The sequence below is a fragment of the Gymnoscopelus braueri genome (assembly GCF_963280865.1).
Source record: "Gymnoscopelus braueri genome assembly, chromosome: 13".
NCBI classification, from domain to species: Eukaryota; Metazoa; Chordata; class Actinopteri; order Myctophiformes; family Myctophidae; genus Gymnoscopelus; species Gymnoscopelus braueri.
The window spans coordinates 35,583,409-35,607,528 of NC_137615.1; the positions used below are offsets into that span (position 1 = coordinate 35,583,409).

Sequence of the window (24,120 nt, forward strand, 5' to 3'; positions counted from 1 at the left end):
CTGATTCTACAAATGCCTTCTAAAATCAGTAGTTTTCACACTTTCAAGATATTTTTTTTTATTGCAGATGTACAAACTTGCAGCGCAGCACAAAGTGACACGCTGTGATCTTGTATATTTGCTATTTTTGAGTAGCCAACGCTAACATTTTTAATGTTTAATGTTTTTTTCCCAGTTTTAATGGGTTAAAAAAAATCAACTTTTCTCAGGGTCATACTTAGATTTACAAGAAAGGTGTTTTTTGGGATGCACTGGTTGATGACCAGATAGCTTATCTACCACATAATCGCAATGTCCCTAGTTCGATTACGTCTGGATGTTTCCAATCTTTTCTATATATTGTCCTATTTATATACACAGCTATCATCTATATATCTATATTGTGTTTTCTCTGTCTTCAATGTTCTGAGCACCATTATTAACCTCTTTAACCGTGGCATTGCTATTTTGGGCAATTATTAAGGGGGTCATGATACTCTATACGTATCGAAAATGAATCAAAATTGACATTCGATACAGTGTATTGAAATTACAATCTGTAACGCGATTCTCGTGTTATTTCATTATGTTACTCTCATGCTTCCGACGGGGAAAAAAGGAGCCGACACTCCAACAGACGAGTTTGTAGTGATGCATAGCGTCCAGTCTGCATTACCTTTCATTTCCCCATCTGTCCGGAAAAAGATGACAGCTAACAATCCCAAACTCCCACATTATTCGACCCGCGCTCAAGAAATAACGAACGCAGTCGGGGTGACATGCGACCCTTTTCAGTGGTGGAGAACGCTGGATTTAAACAGTTAATCGGCGTTCTAGGACCACGTTACAAAGTACCAAGCAGATCGCATGTGAGCACAAGTGTGTTGCCTGCGATGTATGAGAAAGTGAAGGTAAGAGTTACTGAAGGGCTAAGCCATGTAGAATTGAGTGCCGTAACTAGAAAAGTAATTCAATGTAGGGTTAGGGAGGGACCTGGGTGTTTACATGTATGTAATGTAGGGTTAGGGAGGGACCTGGGTGTTAACATGTAGTGTAATGTAGATGTAGGGTTAGGGAGGGGGTACCTGGGGGTCTCATGTGCCCTGGTAGGTTTCCTGGAAACGAGCCGTTTCCTCGTAGATCAGCTCCTTCAGTTTCTCCTTGGGAAGGTCGTCCAATTCCATGGTGAAGGTGAAGGGCTCCTCTGCAGTGGGCTGCACACACATGCATTATGTACATTATTTCCATGAATGTACATCCGTGCACCTGCACCCCCTCCCTACTGTGCACTAACTGGCTGAAAATGTGACATCTCCAAGCAAAGAAAAAAGTTCTATCTCTAAAGAAGCCTACACCACTGGTCCTCAAAATGGGGTCCAGTGTGTGTGTTTACTTGCATTACTATACATATGACTCCTCAAGTATAGCAAGATTTGAGAAATAGACATTGTGAGGACCATTTTCCTAAAGTTAATAAAATGGAAAGTTAGGCTCACAATTTCAGGTTAGGTATTTAGACGGTACGTTTAGGGGGTTAGGGTTACAGTTATGTCTGATTCATATTTAGATTAAAGCTCACTTTAGGCTTTAAGGTTACAGTAAAAAAAAAAAAAAGCCAAGTGTGTGTGTGTGTGTGTGTACCTCATCTGTGGGGTCGTAGTACTGCTCCAGGTAAGGATGGGCCAGTGCCTCCTCCACACTGATGCGTTTTGCGGGGTTAAAGGTCAACATGCGGCCCAGCAGGTCTAGAGCTGTGAGAGAAGGAACCAACGGTTAGTCAAGACCCCCCCACACACACACACACACCTGGGGTTCCATTGTCTTCTAAATAGCTATTAACATTTCAATTGCACTCTGCTCAGTCAGTGAGCTCACATATGTTGTTGTTGTAGGCAGGCAGAAACATTATAAAATAGGCTAACTTGTAATGGTAACTGCAGATTCTGTATGTAAAATCTTTATATAAAAAAAGCGTATAAAGCAGCGCGATCTGTAGCGTCACATTAAACTCTTCAGTGAAACATGGAGCCTATATGAACGCTGAAGCCACTGTCTAATTACGTGACTATCTCCTTTGTCCAAAACACATGGATATCTCTTGACAAACCAATATTATTATCATTCATAATAATAATATTCACATTATTGTCTGAGCGTAAAGCTCTCATTCTATCAGCTGTCCACGTTGCTGACAAACGCGTCTCCTCTCTTCCTCCCTGTCAGCGCAACAAGTGAACACATCGCTATGTTCCACAAATGTGCTCATTCCTGCTCTACTCCTGCGCTAAATATCTGATCTACGAACATAAAACAGTCGCTGCCTGACGAGCCCTATGCTTGTAGATCAGATCTGTTGGCACAGCATTAGAAAACAGCGCGATCTGTAGCTAACACATCGGTATGCTTCACACATGTGCTCAATCCTGCGCAAAATATCTGATCTTCAAGCATAAAACAGTTGCTGCGTGACAAGCTGTATGCTTGTAGATCCTATCTTTTTCCACCGCTTTGCAGTGAGGTGGGTTGCCAAATTTTGCGAGAGAAATGAGCAGTCAGGTCTATGAAAATGTTACTGCATGCGTCGTTGTGCCCTGAGAAAACAGTGAGGCATGAATGGGGTTTATAGCCGAGGCTAATTTGCAACCCCAGTCCCTGGTTAGACCTTTCTATATAAATATTTACCTAATAAAAAATATTTTACAAAAGGACATGCATGAAGCTCTAATCTAAACAAGTATGAAAAGATATTTATATCAAATAATTGTAGTGGAGTAAAAGTACAAGATTTGCCTCTGAGCTGTAGTGGAGTAGAAAACCTGACACTGTTTTCCTTTACACAAACCTAACACCAGTGGTGGAAAAGGTACTCACATATTTTACTTAAGTATCAATACTGCAATGTAGAAACATTCAGTTACAAGTTAAGGAATTGAAAAGGTTTGAATTCTGGAATTCAAAATGTACTTGAGTAACAAAATGTACTTAAAAGTACCAAAACTAGAAACTCATTCTGCAGAATGTCTTGTTTCACAAGTTTTCAAATGTATACAAATCTTTTGAAATAGCCGATCTACAAGCTCACAATGTGTCGATTTTTGAGCATTTTGAGCTTGTTTATTGTTTATTACGGATCCCCATTAGTCCTCACCACAGTGAAGACTACTCTTCCTGGGGTCCAAACATTCACACTTCACAATCCATTTCCGTTCTCTTAAGCGCATTAGTTCTTGGTATTAAAGCCGGAGTAAAGTGACTACCCATAGCCTGTCTGGTGGCATAGCCATGTCTAGTATTGGTGGGTTGTATCTGTAACTAGATCGAAATGTATACAGGGCTTAAGTGGGTAATGCATGTGTAGTGGCAGAAAACCTATTGGCGAGATCCTATGTAGAAGAGAAACCTATGCAGGGGTGAGACCCTATGTAAAGTTAGATGGCCTCTAGAGCAGGATAGTGAGTAAAAGTACTCATGCACGAAGAGTAGCTGGGGGGAAGCAGCTACTCTGAGTTCAGTGCTACTAGGGCAAGGGTCTGGAGTCCATTTCTGGGAAGGGAAGGTCCCATAAGAGGGTGATAGCAAGTATACACATTAAATGATGTCATGATCAAGAATGATATCAGACCAATGAACTCTTATTTTACGGAATTAATATCATGTCAGGGCAAACTCTTAAATTCTCGGAAAAGAGGTGATTTACGTGGAAGATGTTGTTATGTGCCTGATAGATTGAGAAATGACCAGACAAGGATGAGGAGGGAGGGGGCCTGACCAAAGGGACTGAGTCAGGTGAAAAGTGTATAAATAAGGAGTAAAGATGTAAGTAAGGAGAATTGAACGGAGATGAGCTCATGAGCATTGTCTGCTACTGCTATGCTGTTGTAACCCGACTGCTCGCAAATAAACTAAGATTGATTGAAGATCCGCCTGGACTCGTGTCTTTCCATCAAATACACCGGTTACAAAGAGTATCCTACGTCTCCATGTATCCACTTCATATGTTTTCTAAATTCTAATAATAATACAAAAATCTACAAAGTAACAGGTAACTGAAGTTTTCAAATAACTGTAGTCGAGTAAAAGTACAATGTTTGCCTCTGAGATGTAGTGGAGTAGAAGTAAAAGTACCGTAATTTTCGCACTATAAGCCGCACCTGAATATAAGCCGCAGCAACTAAATTGAATGATTTGTACATACTGTACATGTATGTACTGTATATAAGCCGCACTGGACTATAAGCCGCGGGTGTAAAACCCATAGATTTAGGAGGTCCCCTAGTGGCCGTTAGCTGTAAAAATCCATAGATAAGCCGCACCGTTATATAAGCCGCAGGGTCGAAAAATGGGGAAAAAGTCACGGCTTATAGTCCGAAATTTACGGTACTTAAAATTGGAAATACTCCAGTAAAGTAAAAAATACCTCAAAATTGTACGTAAGTACAGTATTTGAGTACATGTCCTTAGTTACTTGCCACCACTAACACACCTAACACGCGACCCATAAAAATGGTTGTGTGATCCAAAAATGGGTCCCGACCCATTGTTTGGGCATCAATGTTCTAAACGGTAACAAACCTACTTAAGAACACTGGGGGGAAAGTAAATAAAACATAAACCAAAGACCTGATCTGAGCTTCCCAACAGCTTTGCAGCCTTGACCCATTACATTACCCAACAGTTATTATTATGACACGACTCAAGCTTGGCTAGACAGCGCCCTCTGCAGTGCACTGTGGGTTATACACCACATTATCTGTAAATCACCATAGCTTTGAAACAAATTCCTCTTATCAAAAGCACTGTGTGTGTGTGTGTGTGTGTGTGTGTGTGTGTGTGTGTGTGCACACTTGCATCATTACACTTGTGAGGGCCACATGTAGAAGTGGACGTTGTGAGGGCCATTTCCCTGGTCCTCACAAGAGAAATGGTTGTTTTATGGTTAAAATAGATAACACAATTACAATTAGGAAAATATATAGTTTGGGTATAGGTTATTTTTTTTAAACATTTGAAAAATATATTTTTAAATGGAACATTTTGAATATCTTTAAAATGTTTTAACGTGCGTCCATACCCTTAGAGTCAGCCTTGGGGAACAGCTTATCCCAGGGAATCTTGGGTTTCTCAGGCAGAGACTGCAGGTAGTTCCTGGCTTTCATGTTTATGATGCAGTTCAGGTCCTCTTGAGAGGGAGAGCCCAGGATACCTGCACACAACCAACAACGCATTCATTACAATACTGACAGCATAACGCACCTGGAATACCTGGGATCAGCAGTGAGTGAAATTGGTTGGAGTACGAGTACGTATCCATATAGAATCCCATTGCCTACAGTACAGTTAGAGCGGCCTCCGTAGGTAAGCGATGCGTGGAAAAAGGAGAAGAAAAAAAGACAGACGGACGTCCCAATCATTCGTAAAACAATGCTTTTCTGTGATCTCACAACTAAGAAAACTATTCTACTACCATTGCTGCGGTGTCAACGCTCCGCGGACGCGACACCGCAGCAATGGCCGCCTACAGGCAGCTACAGGCAGCTACAGGCAGCGCGTCTGTGGATTCGTCTATAGATAGGATAATATAATCTGTAGATCTATGAGTGAGGGGTAATTCATTATTAACCCATTAATACCTGGAACTGTGTCATTTTTAGATTTGAGCTAAAAAGCATTATTTTACACTTTAGGCCAGGGATGTCAAACTCATTTTAGCTCAGGGGCCACATGGAGGAGGGCCAGAGGGCCAGAGGGCCGGACCGGTACCGGACCGGTACCGGACCGGTAAAAACATGGCATAATAACTAATAATAACAATAACAACAACTTCAGATAGTTTTCTTTGTTTACTTTACTTAGTCTTAGTTAGTACAAGCACATTCTGAAAATGTAAACTTCACAAATAGGGATGGCCAAATGGATACATTTTATTAACCGTTTACCGTTAGGCCTTACCAATTAATTAATCGATAACCGTTAAAAACTTTTTTTTTTAGTTTTTTGTTTTTTTGTGCCAAAATACATTTTATTTTAAAGGGGCAAGTCTACACACTTTTTTTGTGTCTCCAGCAGAGTTTCTAGTGTCTCTATTTCTCTCTGGAAGAGGTTGCACATGAACTCTGCAGCCGCACTGAGGCGCTCCAACACAAACAATACCAATACAAAGACGAGGAAGAAGAAGAGGAAAGTCGAAGTTACGTGTGGTTGCAGGTGTAGACTTGGCCAAAAAACAATTAAAACATTTTTGGCACAAAAAAAAAAAAAAAAAAAAAACCTTTTTTTTTTTTTTTTTTTTTTTTAAATGCTTTGCAAAATCATCTCGCGGGCCGGATTAAACTAGTTAGCGGGCCTGATCCGGCCCGCGGGCCGTATGTTTGACATCCCTGCTTTAGGCTATTCAAAAATAGCAGATCTACAAGCTCATAGCGCGGCACCGAGTGCCGCGCTACGAGCTTGTATATCTGCTATTTTTGAAAAATCATGAAAATGTGTGCAAATCTTTGAACATAATATATTTTTTAAGCGAACATTTTTAACTCAAATCTGTGCTTCTGGGGGTCCCTGGAACAAAATATTTTGATGGGGGTCCGCGGCCAAATACATAAAAATTTGGGGGTCCTTGACATGAAAAAGATTGAGCACCACTGATATAGAAACATACGTTTTTCAGGAAAAAAATACAGAGATTTAGGAGACATGTAGAATCGGCTTCAGGTCTCAATGGGTTAAAAGACCACTTCACCCATTTTCAACCCAGCCTCATATAATTGGTCCACTCCTCACTAATGCTCATCATAAGATGGCACCATTTCTGTCTACTCGCTCCGTGTCTCAGAAGAGTGTCGTGGCATCGGTAGAGAGGATTGGTAAATTCAAAGTAAATCTCAAACTTTATAATTAATACAAAAATGGCTTCAATTTCAGCATGCCAACTTTACAGGAAGAGAAAGGCTGTCGTTTTTATAGGGTTAGGGGTCATTGGCCTGAAATCCCCATCGATGATTTCATTTGAAGGCAGGTTTCTGCACCGTCCAATAGCCGAGACGCAGTGAGTGAGCAGATGGAAATGGTGCCATATAATACGCATTAGTGTGGGCCAATTATATGACCATGTGGTTGAAAATGGGTGAAGTGCTCCGTTAACACATTGACTGCCAGAATTATTTCATAATTTTTTAGCCAGTGCCAGAGTTTTTCATTGGAAAAAAAAAAGTACTCAGGAGCCGAAATACAGCATTTTTAAGTTTTAAGTTAACAAGGAAGTGGATAGGAGTCTAGATCTTCAACTAATCATATCTCCTTGGTCTTTGGGTGAAATTGGAAAAAAAAAAACATTTTTTTTTTTTCACTTCACGTAGATCTACGCGATTGGCACGTGGCGGCTTTAAAGCGGTTCGCGTAGATCTACGTGATTGGCAGTCAATGTGTTAATGGTTTCTCTCGTTTCTTTGCATTATGGTCTCTGTCGGGTGGAAACCTCATTATGTCCAAAACTGTGACTTTTCAGGATTCAAAAGCATCAAAAAAGGAGCAGATCGACAAGCTCAAAACGCATCACTTCGCGCCGCGTTTCGAGCTTTGTGGATCTGCTACTTTTGAAAAAAGAAAAAAGAAAAGCATTATCACATGGGAGACAGGAGGTTTCTGCCCCGATTTCTGACGATATGGATGCTTGTGGACGTGGTGTGAAGGAGTGGAATCAGTGTGCGTTGCTTCTCACCCAGTATGTGGTTGAGCTGGTCCAGGTAGTGTTTCCCAGGGAAGATGGGCCTGTTGGACAGCATCTCGGCCAGTATGCAGCCCACTGACCAGATATCAATGGACTTGGAGTAGCCCTGAGACATGCAGACAGACAGGCTCAAATACTCACGCAATAAAAGCCAAGTAAAATCTCATGACTCATGACATGAAAATGTATCATCATACTAAACCTAATGTTGCTGCTGTTTTACATACACCCAACCCAGTTGGGGAAAATCACAGATTTGAGGTTTTAACCTTTGCTTTTATGACATTTCTGAGACCATTCATGTTTGTGGACTACGCTTCTATTGCTAGATCGACCACTTCAAATACACTCTTTAATCTTAAAATAAACTAACAACCAAAAATTGCCGATCTACAAGCTCACAACGCGTAGCGCTGCGACGCGTTGTGAGCTTGTAGATCGGATTTTCTTTTGCGCAAGACATGCTTTCATAGAAGACATGCAGGCTTTTATAGAATCCAAATGACTTAAATTGGTCGTGACGACTGAGAACTTTAAGCCATGAAACACTATCCAATAGGTCAGCGAGGCCCAACCTGGGGGCCGCCGAATAACTGGCCAAACGCGAGAACACTTAGTTCCATTGAACACAACCGATTGATTTATTACAACAAACATGCACTGAAAATGCACACGGCCCTCCCATCGGACCACTTAAAGGGTAAGACCACTTTGGTAGAGGTTTGGGTTGTGTTGTTACCTTGCCATGATGTAACCCCAAAGGTGGGCAAGAAATCATAAATAATTGCTCCATTGATTAGAAATTGATAATTAAAAAAATGCTCCTCATTGACTTACATTGTACGGTAAAACAGCTCTCAAAGTCACTCTTTTAGCACATAAATGAACCCAAACATAGCTGATTCAGGCAATATAGAGCATCACCAAACCCAGTACTGTTTGTTTTTTTTATAAAAATGTCAACTTCCTGTTGATTTTACTATTTGAAGATCTGGATCCGGATCCGCGGTTTTCTACTTATTAAAAAAAAAAAAATTAAAAACAGTACTGGGTTTGGTGATGCTCTATATTGTCTGAATCAACTTAGTTTGCGTTCGTTTATGTGTTAAAATAGTGACTTTGAGAGCTGTTTCAGTGTACAATGTAAGTCAATGAGGAGCATATTTTGAATTATCAATTTTTAATCAATGGAGCAATTATTTTTTATTTCTTGCCCACCTTTGGAGTTACATCATGGCAAGGTACTGTAACTACACAACCCAAACCTCTACCAAAGTGGTCTTGCCCTTTAACAGACTGTTAAGAGGTCAGATGGGTGGGCCTACAAAACACTTGTTGGGTCATGAAACCTCAAATCATTCTACACACACACACACACACACCTTTGAGTTGAGCATGATTTCCGGGGCCCTGTACCAACGCGTGGCCACGTACTCCGTCAAGAAGCCTGTGTGGTCGTGCTCGGGGTCGGCTATCCGTGCCAGGCCAAAATCACAGATCTGGTGATGACACATAAGAACATCAAATTATTATTATACTGTTATTACTTTTTTATTTCTCTCATTAAGACCTGAGGGAGATTCTACAAATTCCTTCTAAATCCTGACCGTGTTCTGAAAAACGTATGTTGCTATGTGAGTGGTGCTCAAATGTTTTCACATCAAGGACCCCCAAAATTATATGTATTTGGCTGCAGACCGCAATCTCAAAATATTCAGTTCCAGGGACGTTGTACATCTGTCAACACAAGAGAGAAACATGGTTCTATTCTGTGATGTCTCCAGCTTACACAGGCTCAAGCTGCTCTATAAAATGAGGCCAACTGACCACAGACTCTTAGGTGTGTTTGAATTTGAATCTTGAGAAGTATTTGGACATACAAGGTTTCCCCCGACAGAGACGATGGCTCAGTGTAAACTGAGCCAGCCAGCTCAACACTGCTTCTCCAGGGAAAAAGACTTCCCAAATATTTCCATTAGATATCAGACACGTTTTCCATGTTGTCATTTGATTCTTAGTAGAGCTTTTTCCACTGCTGTGACATGAAAAGAAATCTGGGAGTAAAATTTCTATTCTCTTGTTTCTTGGCTCTAGGATACAGACAGCATTGGTGGTGGTTCTCAAAAGTTGGGGTCCTCCGGGGCGCCGGGCACCCCCAGGGGTCATAGGGGGGGGGGGGGGGGGGGGTTTAGGGGGTCCTCTGCAAAATAAGGAACAATTTAATTTCACAATAATTTCACTGGCTAAAAGTTAGCCCAATTCGAAATGTAATCATTTCGAAATGTAATCTACAAGCTCATAGCACGGCACCGAGTGCCGCGCTATGAGCTTGTAGATCTGCTATTTTTGGAAAATGTGTGCAAATCTTTGAATATATATACTTTAAAGCGAACATTTTTGCTCAAATCTCAAATCTTTGCTTCTGGATGTCCCTGGAACAATATATTTTACAAATGTTCGCTTTAAAAAATATATATATACATATTCAAAGATTTGCACAAATGTTCACGATTTAAAAAAAATAGCAGATCTACAAGCTCGTAGTGAGGCACTCGGTGCCGCGCTATAAGCTTTTATATCTGCTATTTTTGAATAGACAGGCTGGTGACCTTCTGATTATCATTTAATACAATATAATATCGTCTATCGGGTGGAAACCTCATACTGTATGTCCAGAACTGTTACCTGTCAGGATTCAAATTCTAAAGTAACCGATCTACAAGCTCAAAACGCGCTTCGGGCATGTGGATCTACTACTTCTGATGCTTTTGTGTGATCAAGTAGGGGCGTTAATGTATTTTTTTTTAAGACACAAAAAGTTAGAATATGGAGATAAGAGGTTTCTGCCCCGACAGCAACGATATAATACTACTGAGAAGCTGTGTTCCTTGGGAATCCTTCTGTAGGACTCTGCCATGCACGGGAGGCTTAGGTCAATCCTTTACCCATACACAACATTCCTGGGATTCTCTTGTCGAGAGATGAGATAATATCAGCTGTACTAAAGTAAAACAGAAATGCTTTTGAAGCCCACTCCATTGCCTATAGTGACATGCCGAAAAAAGGGACGCCGAGAGTAATGTGGTTACGTTTGCTACTGGAGGGTCAGTTATTTGATGGGAACACATTTGAACACATTTGGGGGGAAAAGTTGAACAGTAAATCAGTTGATTATGGGAGGCATCAATTGGAGACAAAATGAATGTCAACAATTTGTTTATTGCTGCAGTTTGATCAGGTTCATGTAAAGCCTATGTTTATGCTTTGTTGACAATTTAAGTGTCTCTGAAAAATCACTGTCAGACAGAACTTTGCTGGATGTTTTGCATTTATAGTTCAGCAACAATGTGGTTGCTGAGGTTTACACGAATAATCGAATATGGCAGCCAAACATCTGTCTTCACATAAACAAGTAGCCTATTAGTATCTGTTAGGTTATGGTAGGGATGGGATGATATACGATATTATACAACAGGTAGTTCCGATCAAGCAATCCGATTGGTTGAAATGGGCTCTCTAACCCTGCTCAAACGAACATGACGGCACACCTTATCAAAATATAAAAATAAGCTGGGCTTATCAGACAGTCTCGGCAGAGCCGGCTAAGTGGCTAGGCTAGCTGTTTGCATGGGAAGTTTGCAGACGTAGTTAAATCATTACATTTTTCCCCCCCCTATTGAATATCTTAACTACAGTGAGATTGCGCCAACAGTTACGTTTTGTTTCTCTGTGTGTAGTTTGGGAAAAGTTGTCTAGCGCACAGCCATCTCAATGTTGGGTCTGGACCGGCTGAGTAAACAGGGACTCAGACCCCATATATTTCCAGGATAACAGAGATAATACTCGCAGAAAGGTAGTTATTTTGAGAGCGAAATGCCTCACAATATGAAAACATTTTTATACGTTTTATTTTGATGGCAACTGCTTTGAATCCAGTGATTTCCACATGCACGTACACAAGGCGGTTTACTCCTGACCGCATCACTGTCGTGTCAATAATCACGATAACGCACATCCTCTCGTGTAATATTGCTTAATTATCATTTATCACGATAAAAAACACAATTCAAGTTATCATGAAACTGACAATATAGTCCCTCTCGGACACAGGGATGAATTTGCCTTTGCCAAGTTGCATATCGGGTCTAAAGAGAACAAGCAGACATGTAAACCGCCTTGTGTACATGCGTGCATGTGTGTGGAAATCACCGGATACAGTTTTGGAGTTGGTGGGCTCTAGGCTGGTTGGCACTTACATTCGGAATGGAATCCAGGCTTTCAACACTATGGCACGATGCATTGTATCCTCCAGAAAACAATGGATTCAATACCAAGTGTCTGTATTTGCATGTGTTTTTTTTTTTGTGTATGGCATTGGTTCTTAAAGTGGGGTCGGGGGACCCCCAGGGGCCCTTGGGGGGGTCCCCCAGCAAAAGTAGTTAACATCACAACATTTTTAACCACTTTGCCCATTAATACGTTGGCTATATAAAAAAAATGAAATGTATCGAAAATCTCCTCTTCTGGTGGCACAAAATATTTTCCGTGGCCATTAAATACATGTTAATTTGGGTGTCCTTGATTTGAAAAAGGTTTGGGAACCACTGGCGTATATGATGTGTGTATGGCGTGTGGAAGCGGGGTGGGGTGGGTGGGTGGGAGAGCAGACCTTGAGGTCGCAGGTGGTGTTGATGAGCAGGTTGGAGGGCTTGAGGTCGCGGTGCAGGACGTTGGCAGAGTGGATGTACTTGAGGCCTCGGAGGATCTGGTAGAGGAAGTAGCAGATGTGGTCGTTGCTCAGCTTCTGGGTCTTCAGCAGCTTGTACAGGTCCGTCTCCATCAGGGTCTGCACGATGTAGCTGGAGGAGCCGCACGTCAAGGAAGACAAAGAGGATGTGTAGGCTAGGGGGGGGGGGTGCCACAGTTAAAAACCCATTAAAACCGGGAAAGCATCCGTGTTGTTTTTGATTTTTAGCGTTGGCTATTCAAAAATAGCAGATGTACAAGCTCGCAGCATGCCGCACTGCGAGCTTGCACATCTGCTATTTTTTATTTATTTATTTTTTAAATCTTGAAAGTGTGAAAACTACTGATTTAGAAGGCATTTGTAGAATCGGCCTCAGGTCTTAGGTAGACCACTTAAAACCTTTTAGACCAACACCTATACGTTGTTATACCTTTCAACGCCGTCGCTGGGAACGCCTCTGTGTCATTTTAGTTGTTGCTATATACTGTATCACTGTTGTCGGGGCAGAAACATCTCATCTCCATATTCTAACTTTGTGTTTTTTTTCTAAATTAACGCCCCTACTTGATCATATCACTACAGCTTCACAGAAAAGCATCAAAAGTAGCAGATCTACAAGCTCGAGACGCGGCGCAAAGCGGCTTGTTTTGAGCTTGTGGAACTGCTACTTTTGCTATTTTTGAAAAGTAACAGTTTTGGACATAGGTTTCCACCCGAGAGAGACGATTTATAACATCATAACATTTCTCTTTATTCCCAAAAAAACTTCAAGGGGTTTTTAGAATCGGCCTCAGGTCTAAATGGGTTAAACCCTCTAGGTCAGGGATGGCAAACTCATTTTAGCTCAGGGGCCACATGGAGGAGGGCCAGAGGGCCAGAGGGCCGGACGGGTACCGGACCGGTCCGGTACCGGTACCGGACCGGTACCGGACCGGTAAAATCATGGCATAATAACTAATAATAACAATAACAACAACTTCAGATAGTTTTCTTTGTTTACTTTACTTAGTCTTAGTTAGTACAAGCACATTCTGAAAATGTAAACTTCACAAATAGGTATGGCCAAATGGAGACATTTTATTAACCGTTTACCGTTAGGCCTTACCGATTAATTAATCGATAACCTTTAAGATTTTTTGTGTGCCAAAATAAATTTTATTTCAAAGGGGCAAGTCTACACAGTTTGTTTTGTGTCTCCAGCAGAGTTTCTAGTGTTTCTATCTCTCTCTGGAAGAGGTTGCACATGAACTCTGCAGCCGCACTGAGGCGCTCCAACACAAACAATACCAATACAAAGACGAGGAAGAAGAAGAGGAAAGTGGAAGTTACGTGTGGTTGCAGGTGTAGACTTGGCCAAAAAACAATTAAAACATTTTTGGCCAAAAAAAAAAAAAAAAAAAAAAAAAAGTTAATTTTTTTTTTTTTTTTTTTTTTTATGCTTTGCAAAATCATCTCGCGGGCCGGATTAAACTAGTTAGCGGGCCTGATCCGGCCCGCGGGCCGTATGTTTGACATCCCTGCTCTAGGTCAAACGGACATAAGGACATGAGTACTTGGTACACTCTTTTGTCCCTCTACACCAAATCTCTTGCTGAAAACAGCCCATATCTGCAAGCGAGCAACGCGGTGAATGTTCCGGCCCAAATTAGGAATGCTGGGGTTCAAGTGGTAATCAAACTAATCATTTAATCCATTACAAAATTGTATCAATAATCGATCATTTAATAAAATAATCGATTGATATTCAATCCTTATTTTGGGATCCACATAGGTTACCAGTTGAAAAAAATAATTTGTATAGCCTATATAATCTGACATTTTGATCAAAACTTATATAAGCTCTACAAAGGTCTTTACATGCGTGTGTGTGTGTGTGTGGGGGGGGGGGATATTTGCAAATATTTGAGGGATTTAAAAAAAAGGTTAGCTTAGTGGAATGTGAAAACTTAAAAGTTTTTCAAAATTACTCAGAAAATAGAGAACTTTAACCCATGCTCACAATTGTATGAAGTGACAAACAAACACGGATGATTGTAACCTACTATACCACCGTCAGGTAATTGGACTAGCTTTGTACAATATATTTGACGGAGCAGCAGGTCATCACATCTGACACAAATTGAATGCCCTACTTGATCATACTACAGCGTCACAAAAGTATAAAAAGTAGCAGATTCACAAGCGAAGCGACGAGCTTCGAGCTTGTAGATCTGCTTCTTTTGCAGTTTCTGAATTTGAATCCTGAAAAGTAACATTTTTGGACATATGAGGTTTCCACCCACATTTGTGCCATCACATCTGAAACAAATCTGATCTGACAGAAGGCAGCATTTCTAAAGTGAAGACTTATTTAATACCTCTAAAATGAATAACAATAATAAATAAGACCAATACTGCATCAAAAGTAATCATCTATCTATACTATAACAAAATGTCAAACATTGGCCAATTCGTCAAATATTAGAGGCAAACTAAAGGCAAACTTTGAAAATAGACATTAGGAGACGGCCCAAAATAAGGAACTACACTACTACATAACTAAACAAGCGAAAAAGCTGACAATTGGGCCAATGTTCAACAATTTGTTATGGTATAGAGGCCAAACATTTGGAAATAGACATTAGGAAACAAGCCCAAAATAAGCAACTATACTTTACAAACAAGCCCAAAAACCCACAACCCACCAATAATTTACAAGCAACTTCACAGAAAAACATGCCAGAAGTCGCTTACAATAAGCAGACATGGCAACAATGGACAAAAGCAAGGTGGTGGTGTTCCGTGTCTCCTTGGGACGACGACTGGTACTGTACTCCATCAATATTCATAAGCAAGAGGTAGGCATACAGGTTGTCGTGGGATGTGAATGGTTCCTCTGTCAGTCATCAGCCCAAACAAGCTGCTCATACATATGCATCAAGCAGATAGGGAATATATGAATATTCATTTGCGATTCCTGAATCCTAATTATGTATCAAGCAGGCTTGACATACAGTTCTTTGTAAATAAATCCTCTCATCTTTTACCACGGTAACAGCAGGAGGATGGGCATCTAAAAAAAAAACACTTATATGCTCCACTCTATAACCATATCACTTTTAAACCCTAATGCCCTCTACTTTGTCGTACAACGAATAGCTTATCTATAAGTTCACAAAGCGTTGCGAGGTGACGTGTTGCAAGTTTGTAGACGGAAGATTTGACGTTATTTTTGTAAAATGGGTTGGTTAATATGATCAACCCAAGTGCGAGCTGAATCTAACCTCAGATAAAAAATATATATTATTATTATTAGAGTATACCAACTGAGCTCCACTAGGCATGAATTAACACCATGGAGTCATGGTTGTGTTAGTACAATGCCAACATGTTGCACATTAGGTGTGCCCTAAAAACCTAGTGCACGGAGGCTTAATTTGTCGCTAGACCAAAACACGTCACGTTTGTCGTGTGACATTGTCTAAAGGGGCGTGCAGCAAAGTATAAATTAGCCTTAAAATGGGGCTAATCGTACAAAGGCATCACACACTTCCTTTTCAGAACCCGTTTGACTGGACAAAGCAGCTTTTCACTGGCCAAGAGGACCATTGCATTAACCCATTAAGACCGGGAAAGCATCTGTGTCATTTTATACTTTGGCTATTCCAAAATAGCAGCTATACAAGCTCATAGTAGATCTGCTAATTTAGAAAAATCTTGAATTTATTTGCAAATCTTTGAATATATATATATTTTTAAAGCGAACATTTTCAACTCAAATCTTTGCTCCTGGGGGTCCCTGGAACACCATATTTTGAGATGGGGGTCGGCAGCCAAATAAATAATAAAGAAATACATTTTGGGGGTCCTTGACATGAAAAGGTTTGAGCGCCACTGATATAGCAGCATGCATTTTTCAGAAAACTGTCTATAAGACTTTCATAGAATCGGCCTCAGGTCTAAATGAGTTAACAAAAAAACGGCCTGGGCAGCTAAATCAAAGCCACTCACCAACAGGCTGAGCTAACAAACCACTGGCTCTCCTGTGCCAGTGCTAGTCACTGCTATCACTATGTCTGAACAATGTGGCCATGGGTCAACATAGCCCTGCGATAAGGGCAGAGAAAGTGTGGACCATAAACTAATCATTTGAACAGCTGTTTGATAAGCACAAGTGAGCTGAGGCAGGGCTGGGCAATAAACCCAAAATATATCGAAACCAAAACCCTACCCTTGCTCAGGTAGGGTTTTCCCCCTGTTATATATCAATGAATCAACATGAGAAAAAAAAATATTAACCACTTAATTTTGTAGTTTGTTTTCCACTTCAAGTGAAAAAATACAGTAGATTAAAACATGGCAGAGTAGTAAGCAACACAGCTGCACCAAACAAATAAATAATGAGTGTGTTAGATTTTCATAGGCGTGTCCACAGCCAAGGGCATGCCAATGTCCAAGCATGATACAGTATTGACACACGTAAAATCTTAACACACCCATTATGAATTTGATTAGCTGCAGCTGTGTTGCTTACATCACTGTGTACTAATAGTACACAGTGACCTGACATAGCCCGACAAGTTTTTTTACCCTGCTGTAGTTTGTCACCTGAAGTGGAAATCAAACTACAAAATCAGCCTAGGGAGCCCCGCCCTGTGTTATACTTTGTTGTACAATGGCGGCGTAAAAAAAGCAAAAATAGCTGATCTACAAGCTCACGTCGCGTGCAGCGCGTTGTGAGCTTGTAGATCAACATCAATTTACGGCAATAACATCTCTAACTTGTGTTAGTTTTAATCTCTGTACAAGGATTTAGAAATGCTACGCTTACAAATAGTCCCTCTCTGCTGTCATGAGTACTTTATTCGAGCTCTTGTGTTGAAAATAACTACACTTCAATTCAGTAGGTTTATATAGTCATTTATTAATCCTCACAATGCGTCAATGATGCTTGAACATCAGCTATTTTCAGTAAAGTTATTTTATCCTATATATGTTTCTCACTGATGTTCATACTTTAAAATGGTGCAGCTTGCTCATAAAAGTTTGTTTTTTCCAATCAGGTAATTTGGCAACCACTGATCGAGTCACAAAATCCATTTTAACCGATTTAAAACGAGACGCATGATGACATAGAAACCTATAAATAGGTGACGCACTTCAAAGAATCATTTATATTTTTTGAAGTGAGCTTCCATCAGCCAAGATAACATTGGTCAAGTGACACGTGACAATATGTAATATAAATAGGTAAGACAGGATTAATCAGGAACAGTACTGGCGGAGACCTGTGCTCCGAGGAGCACATTTTCTAGTTAATAATAATTCTGGTCCGCATTGTGTTGCTGCACAATAACAAGGTGCAGCTCAGTACAGGCGAATGGAAAAATAAATGTAAACAATTGCTAAAGGAGGCCCATCTTTGGAAAACGTGACTGACAAACCTCAAACACAAATTAACCGCGTTACCCCTGGCGTCCTCATTTTGGGTAAATTATCCAAATGTCAAGTTTTTGTTTTTCGTTTTCGTTTTCTCAGAAAATGTGAAAATAGCCGAACTGCAAGCTCAATCTGCTCACAGCTTGTAGATCAGCTTGTAGATATACCCCCCCAAGTATATTAGGACTTTAGTGGTAAAGAAACATAAAATACGCATCATCAGTCTGTCACTCAAACATTTTAGCTCGACACCCAAGAGAAATTTGACGTTTGCCCAGGACCCAAACTTGTGAAAATAGCAGATCTACAAGCTCACAAGGCGCCGCTTTGCGAGCTTGTGGATCGGCTATTTTCACTACTTCTTAAACTGTTTTATATTTTTCTATCTATGGAAATACGATTTTTTCTATTTCCTTTAATGAAATACTTTTTAATCTTTTGAAATAATATTTTCTTCTTTTTTTAAAAATATATATATAGGAAACGGAAAAAAAGGGGATATTTACTTCAAAAAAATCATCCGCGACCCAAACATGGCTCCCGACCCACTGTTTGGGAAGCAGTACTCTAGTACACACACACACACACACACACACAAGTCACACCCTCTCAGCGAATGAATGAGCAAAAAGGATACACATCCCTCATGCACTCGAGGCGTCTTGCCCGGAGGATGTCGTTGATGCCGATGATGTTCTCGTGGTGGAAACGGAGCAGGATCTTGATCTCCCGCAGCGTGCGTTGGCAGTACGTCTGGTGCTCAAACGGGCTGATCTTCTTGATGGCCACGCGGCCGTTGTTCGTGTTGTCCGTAGCAGAGCTGTGCGGGACGGAAAGGCAGAGAGAGAGGAGCTCAAGTTACACAACTGCACCAGGGATGATGCGCCAACAATGCCCTAAGACACTGGGGTGGATTTAACAGAGCTTCTAAAAAGGTTCACTATTCTCTCCTCAAAGCTAAAGACCCGTTACAGTACATACTTCCTGTATGGCAGCGGTTCTCAAAAGCAAGGTGCATGGAGGGGACTCCCAGGGATCCTTGCGGAGTTACGGGTCTGTTTAACTCTTGAGAGTGTGCAAATGGAACCCAATGGACCCGTAAGGTCCATTTGGTTCCATTTGCACACTCTCGAGCGTTAAATTAACACAGAGCTTACGGTAGACTTGGATCCCAGAGATGAAAAAAAAATCATATCCAACTGGTGGTTAAATGTATGAGAAGCACTGCTGTATTGTGACTGGCCGGGGGGGGGGGGGGGGGGAACAAGACACATTTTTCCTACGCAGAAGAAAGATTGGTGCATCAATATCACTGGAGAAATTATTACAGTTGTTATTTTTGTCCAACCTAAAACGGTGCAAGTCAGAATGACGATAGAGATGACAACATGTGTCATGAACAACATGCTCCATGTTTCAACAAACTGTACACCTGGGCTACTTCTACAAATGCATTTCATGTATCCTGATGGGAGATACTATACTAGTCAAATGAAAACAAGTCAAATGAATTATTGCTACAGCCAAGGGATATTTGTCAATATTTACATTGACGAAGTGTCACTCTAGTTTCATACACTAAAGTATTTTTTGTTACCTTGGCGATATGGACTGTGTGCGCCACTATTCTCTACTATTGTAGTACTGTATTCCACTGTAAACAATCCACTAATCAACCATCACGTGTAGGATGGATTTAGATAGATCGGTAGCCAGGTATGTGGTTTTTATGGTTGATTAATGATTACTTGCTGAAGTGACTTTGGGAAGACAATCTAACCAGAATTAGAAAGGAAATTATGATCAGAATTTGTTGATCAGAATGACATGACAAAAGGACAAGTTGTAGTATGTTCTTTTGTGTTCTAAAACCAAGTGTTTGTGTTACGATGGCGTTGCATTCCTTTTTTTCCCCACCTCATCAGAGAACGACTTTCAACATACTACAGTGTACTGTAGAGAGAACTATGTTCAACAGAATACAGTGTAGAGCTCCTGTGTGGATGTGGGCCTGTCGTGTTCTCAACTGTACCATTCACAGTGGTGGAAAAATAACTCAAATTGTTTACTTAAGTAAAAGTAGCAATACTAATGTAGAAACACACAGTAAAAGTACAAAAGTATTGCCATCAAATTTACTTAAAGTACCAAAAGTAAGAGTACTCATTATGCAAAATGTCCCATTTCAAGTTCTTAAAATGAAATCTGCGACACGCGTTGGGAGCTTGTAGATCGTCTATTTTCAAATAGCTGAAATATATAGGCCTGAAAGTGGTTAATGTACGTTTAGTCATAATCAAAATCTACCAAGTATGCTAACTTAAGTTTTCAAATTGTAGCGCAGTAAAAAAAAATTGCCTCTGAGATGTAGTGGAGTAGAAGTAAAAGCACTGAAATTGTTAATACTCCAGGAAAGTAAAAAATACCTCAATTTTACTTAAGGACAGTACTTGAGTAAATGTACTTAGTTACCATCCACCACTGGCTCTCACACTACATGCCTGGTTCCGCAGTGCTGCCATACCCTCAGCTGCCTAGATGCCAATGGCTTGGTAGTGAAAACAAATGCAACAAGGTTGCCCAACAGCATCCTCCCAACGATCTTTAATACATGTACTGCAAGAACGTTGAGAGAAGAAGGGCCTTGTCACAACTGACAATTGTGATAAGCTTGTATACAAGCTACAATTTAGCTTGCATGAGGATTCATGTTGTGTGATCATCAGATCAAACATTCATCTCCAAAATCCTATCAAATAGGGACATCACTGACGAGGAAATGCAACGGGCGTGTACACAAGATCAGCAACACCTTCTTCTTGCGACTTGCGGTCAAAAGATTACATCCGCAGCAGATTATCCTCGCCAGATATGAAACTCTGCCCTGCGCAATCAGTTTCCAGGGTTGCCATGTCCGCTTATTATAAGCGACTTTGGGCTTATTTTTCTGTAAAGTTGCTTGTAAATATTATCAATATAATATAATATTGGTAGTTTTTTTTGTCGTGTTTCTTTAAGTGTAGTTGCTTATTTGGGCTTGTTTCCTAATGTTGTTTAAACCAGTGGTTCTCAAACATGTTCATGTCAAGGACCCCCCCAAATTAATATGTATTTTGTTTTGTGCCAGGGACCCCCATACCAGATTTGTGTTTAAATGTTTTTTATTTTTTATTAAAAAGAAAATCACCTTTCCCCCACAATTCTTTCAAAATAGCAGGTCTACAAGCTTACAACGTGTTGCATCGCTACGCGTTGTGAGCTTGTAGATCGGCTATTTTCAAATAGCTGATGAATATAGATTTAAATTGCTCATGTGGCCTAAAGTCGCTTCTTTTGAGCTTGTTTTCATAGAACTGGTGGCTTGTTTCTCTAACAGAACCTGGCAATACAGTCAAGTTTCCTATATGTTCTGACAGGCTCATATAGCCACGCCTGTAGCTTTAGTGGCAGCTAACGTCTATTAGCCTGCTGCTTGCTGCTCAAAATAGCGGATGAATATAGATTTAAATTGCTCATGTGTCCTACAGTTGCTTCTTTTGGGCTCGTTTTCATAGAACGGGTTGCTCGTTTCTCTCGCAGAACCTGGCAACACTGTCAGTTTCCTGTATGTTCTGACAGGCTCATATAGCCACGCCTGTAGCTTTAGTGGCAGCTAACGTCTATTAGCCTGCTACTTGCTTCTTCTTCTTCCACAAACATTATGACTGGGCTGAAGCCTTCATAATAACACTGCTTTAGATGTTTGCTCAAATTGTTCAGTTGGGGTAATGTTCATGCTTGGGTCTCATTGCTTGTCGACTGTCTTCAAACAGCACCAGATTGGAACCTAAAACAACATTTGACCAACCAAACCCAAACCAGTGTTGCCAGTTTTTGCGAGAGAAATAAGCAACTAGGGTCTATGAAAACAAGCCCAAAAGAAGCGACTATAGGACTTGTATATCTGCTATTTAAAATAAAAATAACAATCTTGAATAAAAAGAGGTAATTTTGAAACATTTTAACAACACAAATCTTGTATGGGGGGGGCCTGGTACAAAATATTTTCTGATGGGGGGGGGGGGGGGGGGTCTGTGGACAAATACAGTTAATTAGGGGGTCCTTGGCATGACGATCATGTTTAAGAACCGCTGGTTTAAACAACATTGGGAAACAAGCCCAAAGCAGCAACTACACTTTAGAAACAAGCCCAAAAAAATGCAACCACCAATATTTACAAGTGACTTTACAGAAAAAGAAGCCCAAAGTCGCTTATAATAAGCGGACATGGCAACCCTGACCCAAACCCCTTCGTTAGCCAGCTAATAGCCAGGTTTATTTATTAACTAGTAGTCTAAACAGAGAGAGAGAGAAAGGGGAGGGGGGGTGAATGAAAGTGAATAAACTTACCAAACCATTCCATAAGCTCCCTCCCCGATGTAATTCAGGTTGGTGTAGCGGGGTCCGACGTCAAATATCTGTCCCTTCACCGACTCCTGGAGCCCCGCCGTCTTGGAGCCCGGGGCTCCGGTCGTCCCGTCCGGGGCGGCGGTGCCAGCAGCCCCCGCCGCTGCTGCGGCTCCGCTGGCCGAGCCTGTGGCTCCGGCCGCCGCAACACTGCTGCTCGAATCCGCCATGCTTCGCTTCTTTACCCAAACGGCTGCTTATTCTTCTACCTACCTGCCCGACGGTCCTTTTTTTTAAAAATATATATAATGTTGAACAAGCTGGTCGTAGCTATAGGCAGGCGGATGGGAAGCTTTGTTGAAAGCTTCGAACAGAAAAGCCTGTTTGCTTGGACTCAGTCAGTCAGTCAGGGCCTCCAGTGCTCTAGTCTCTACTACTACAGCACGGTAGAGCAGCGTAAATGGATTTGCTGGGAGAAAAATCACGACGACGACGCCAAGGATGCGTCGGTGCCGTCAAAACTATGCGTCGCCTGGCGGAAGTCAAATGCACAAATTACACACAAGGCCAATTCTTATACCTCTATGGGCCAATTATTTTCTAAAAATGATTTCCCTGTTTGACCTGAGGCCGATTCTACAAATGCCTTCTAAACCAGTAGTTCTATTAAGGACCCCCCAAATTGATATATATTTAGCCAAAGACCCCCCCATGTGAAAATGTTTTGTGCCAGGGACCCCCAGAAGCAAAGATTTGAGTTAAAAGTTTGCTTTAAAAATACCCCAAGGGTCCTTGGACCCCACTTTGAGAACCAATGTTCTAAACCAGTAGTTCTCCAACTTTTTCATACTAAGGAGGACCCCCCCAAATTGATATAGATTTGGCCACAGACCCTCTCATCTGAAAATGTTTTGTGCCAGGGACCCCCAGAATAGAGGAGAAGATTTGTGTTAAAACACTTTTCAAAAATAGCAGATGTACAAGCTTTGTGCTTTGTAGATCAGCTATTTTTGAATACCCAACACTAAAATCTAAAATGGCACAGATGCTTTCCCGGTTTTAATGGGTTAGGTTAATTAGCCATCTACGCAGTGATATTAGTCTGGCAATGCCAGGCTATTAGGTTAACCCAATAGGAATGACATATTTCACACTTATTTCATTTTTAAATCGCTGTAATTTTTTCTGTGTGGAAAGTCACCACATGTGAAACTCAAAGTGTTCAAAGTGTGTGACAATGTTATCACAAGCACAAGGAAGGTCACCTAAAAAATGGCAACAAAAGTAATCAGGAAAGTCAACCAAAAAACAAGATTTAGCTAGCTGGAGAACTCATTGATTGACTGATTGATTGAATACTTAGCAGTGTGCAAAAGCAGGAAAGTACAGTTCAATACAAGTCTAAGAGGATTTTAAACCCATTGGGGTCCTTTGTACTCAATTCATCAAAGTACTCATCAAATGTCATTATGACTTAACTGAAATGCCCCCCATCTGTTTACTGTAGGCCTAATTTTTTTTTTTTATTGCTACTAGTGTTGATGATGTCTTCATTGTCTTGTATATTATTGTATGTCTTTAAATGTCTCGATGAATTGCAGGACCACAATGGACACAAGCCCTTAGGGCTTTTTGTGTTATACTTTTAGCACCATTGTATAATCGTATCACTGTACTATTTGCAAACTGTTAATAAAGTATTCAATCAAAACCTCATGGTACCACAAAGGCATTAAAACAAAGCTTCAGACCTCTCAAAACAAACTGGTCAGGTTAATGGCCTCACCTAACCCCTGCTCATTATGCTAGGGTGGGATGGCAAAGGGTCCTAGAAAAGACATCTAAGCTTAACACCAGAAATGCCCCC

At 40.9% G+C, this 24,120-nt stretch overlaps 1 protein-coding gene across 1 annotated transcript; it reads right to left on the reverse strand.

The window, feature by feature from the left end:
* Positions 1-1,064: 1,064 nt before the first annotated feature.
* mapk3 (mitogen-activated protein kinase 3) lies at positions 1,065-22,700 on the reverse strand. The gene is made up of 8 exons (XM_080446870.1): positions 22,257-22,700; positions 18,505-18,687; positions 12,372-12,561; positions 9,085-9,201; positions 7,694-7,808; positions 5,051-5,182; positions 1,621-1,730; positions 1,065-1,193 (listed from the first exon to the last, which is right to left on the reverse strand). Exons 1-8 carry the CDS (start codon positions 22,481-22,483, stop codon positions 1,074-1,076), a joined length of 1,194 nt encoding a protein of 397 aa, XP_080302996.1. The 5' UTR covers positions 22,484-22,700; the 3' UTR covers positions 1,065-1,073.
* Positions 22,701-24,120: the final 1,420 nt, after the last annotated feature.

Bases quoted from the DNA above. Each gene is read 5' to 3' on its own strand.
- mapk3 (XM_080446870.1), bottom strand. From the start codon at position 22,483: ATGGCGGATTCGAGCAGCAGTGTTGCGGCGGCCGGAGCCACAGGCTCG. The intron at 18,688-22,256 runs GTAAGTTTATTC...CGTCCCGCACAG, and splicing joins GGAGCTTATGGAATGGTTTG to CTCTGCTACGGACAACACGA. The intron at 5,183-7,693 runs GTGAGAAGCAAC...GGTTGTGTGCAG, and splicing joins CCAGCTCAACCACATACTGG to GTATCCTGGGCTCTCCCTCT.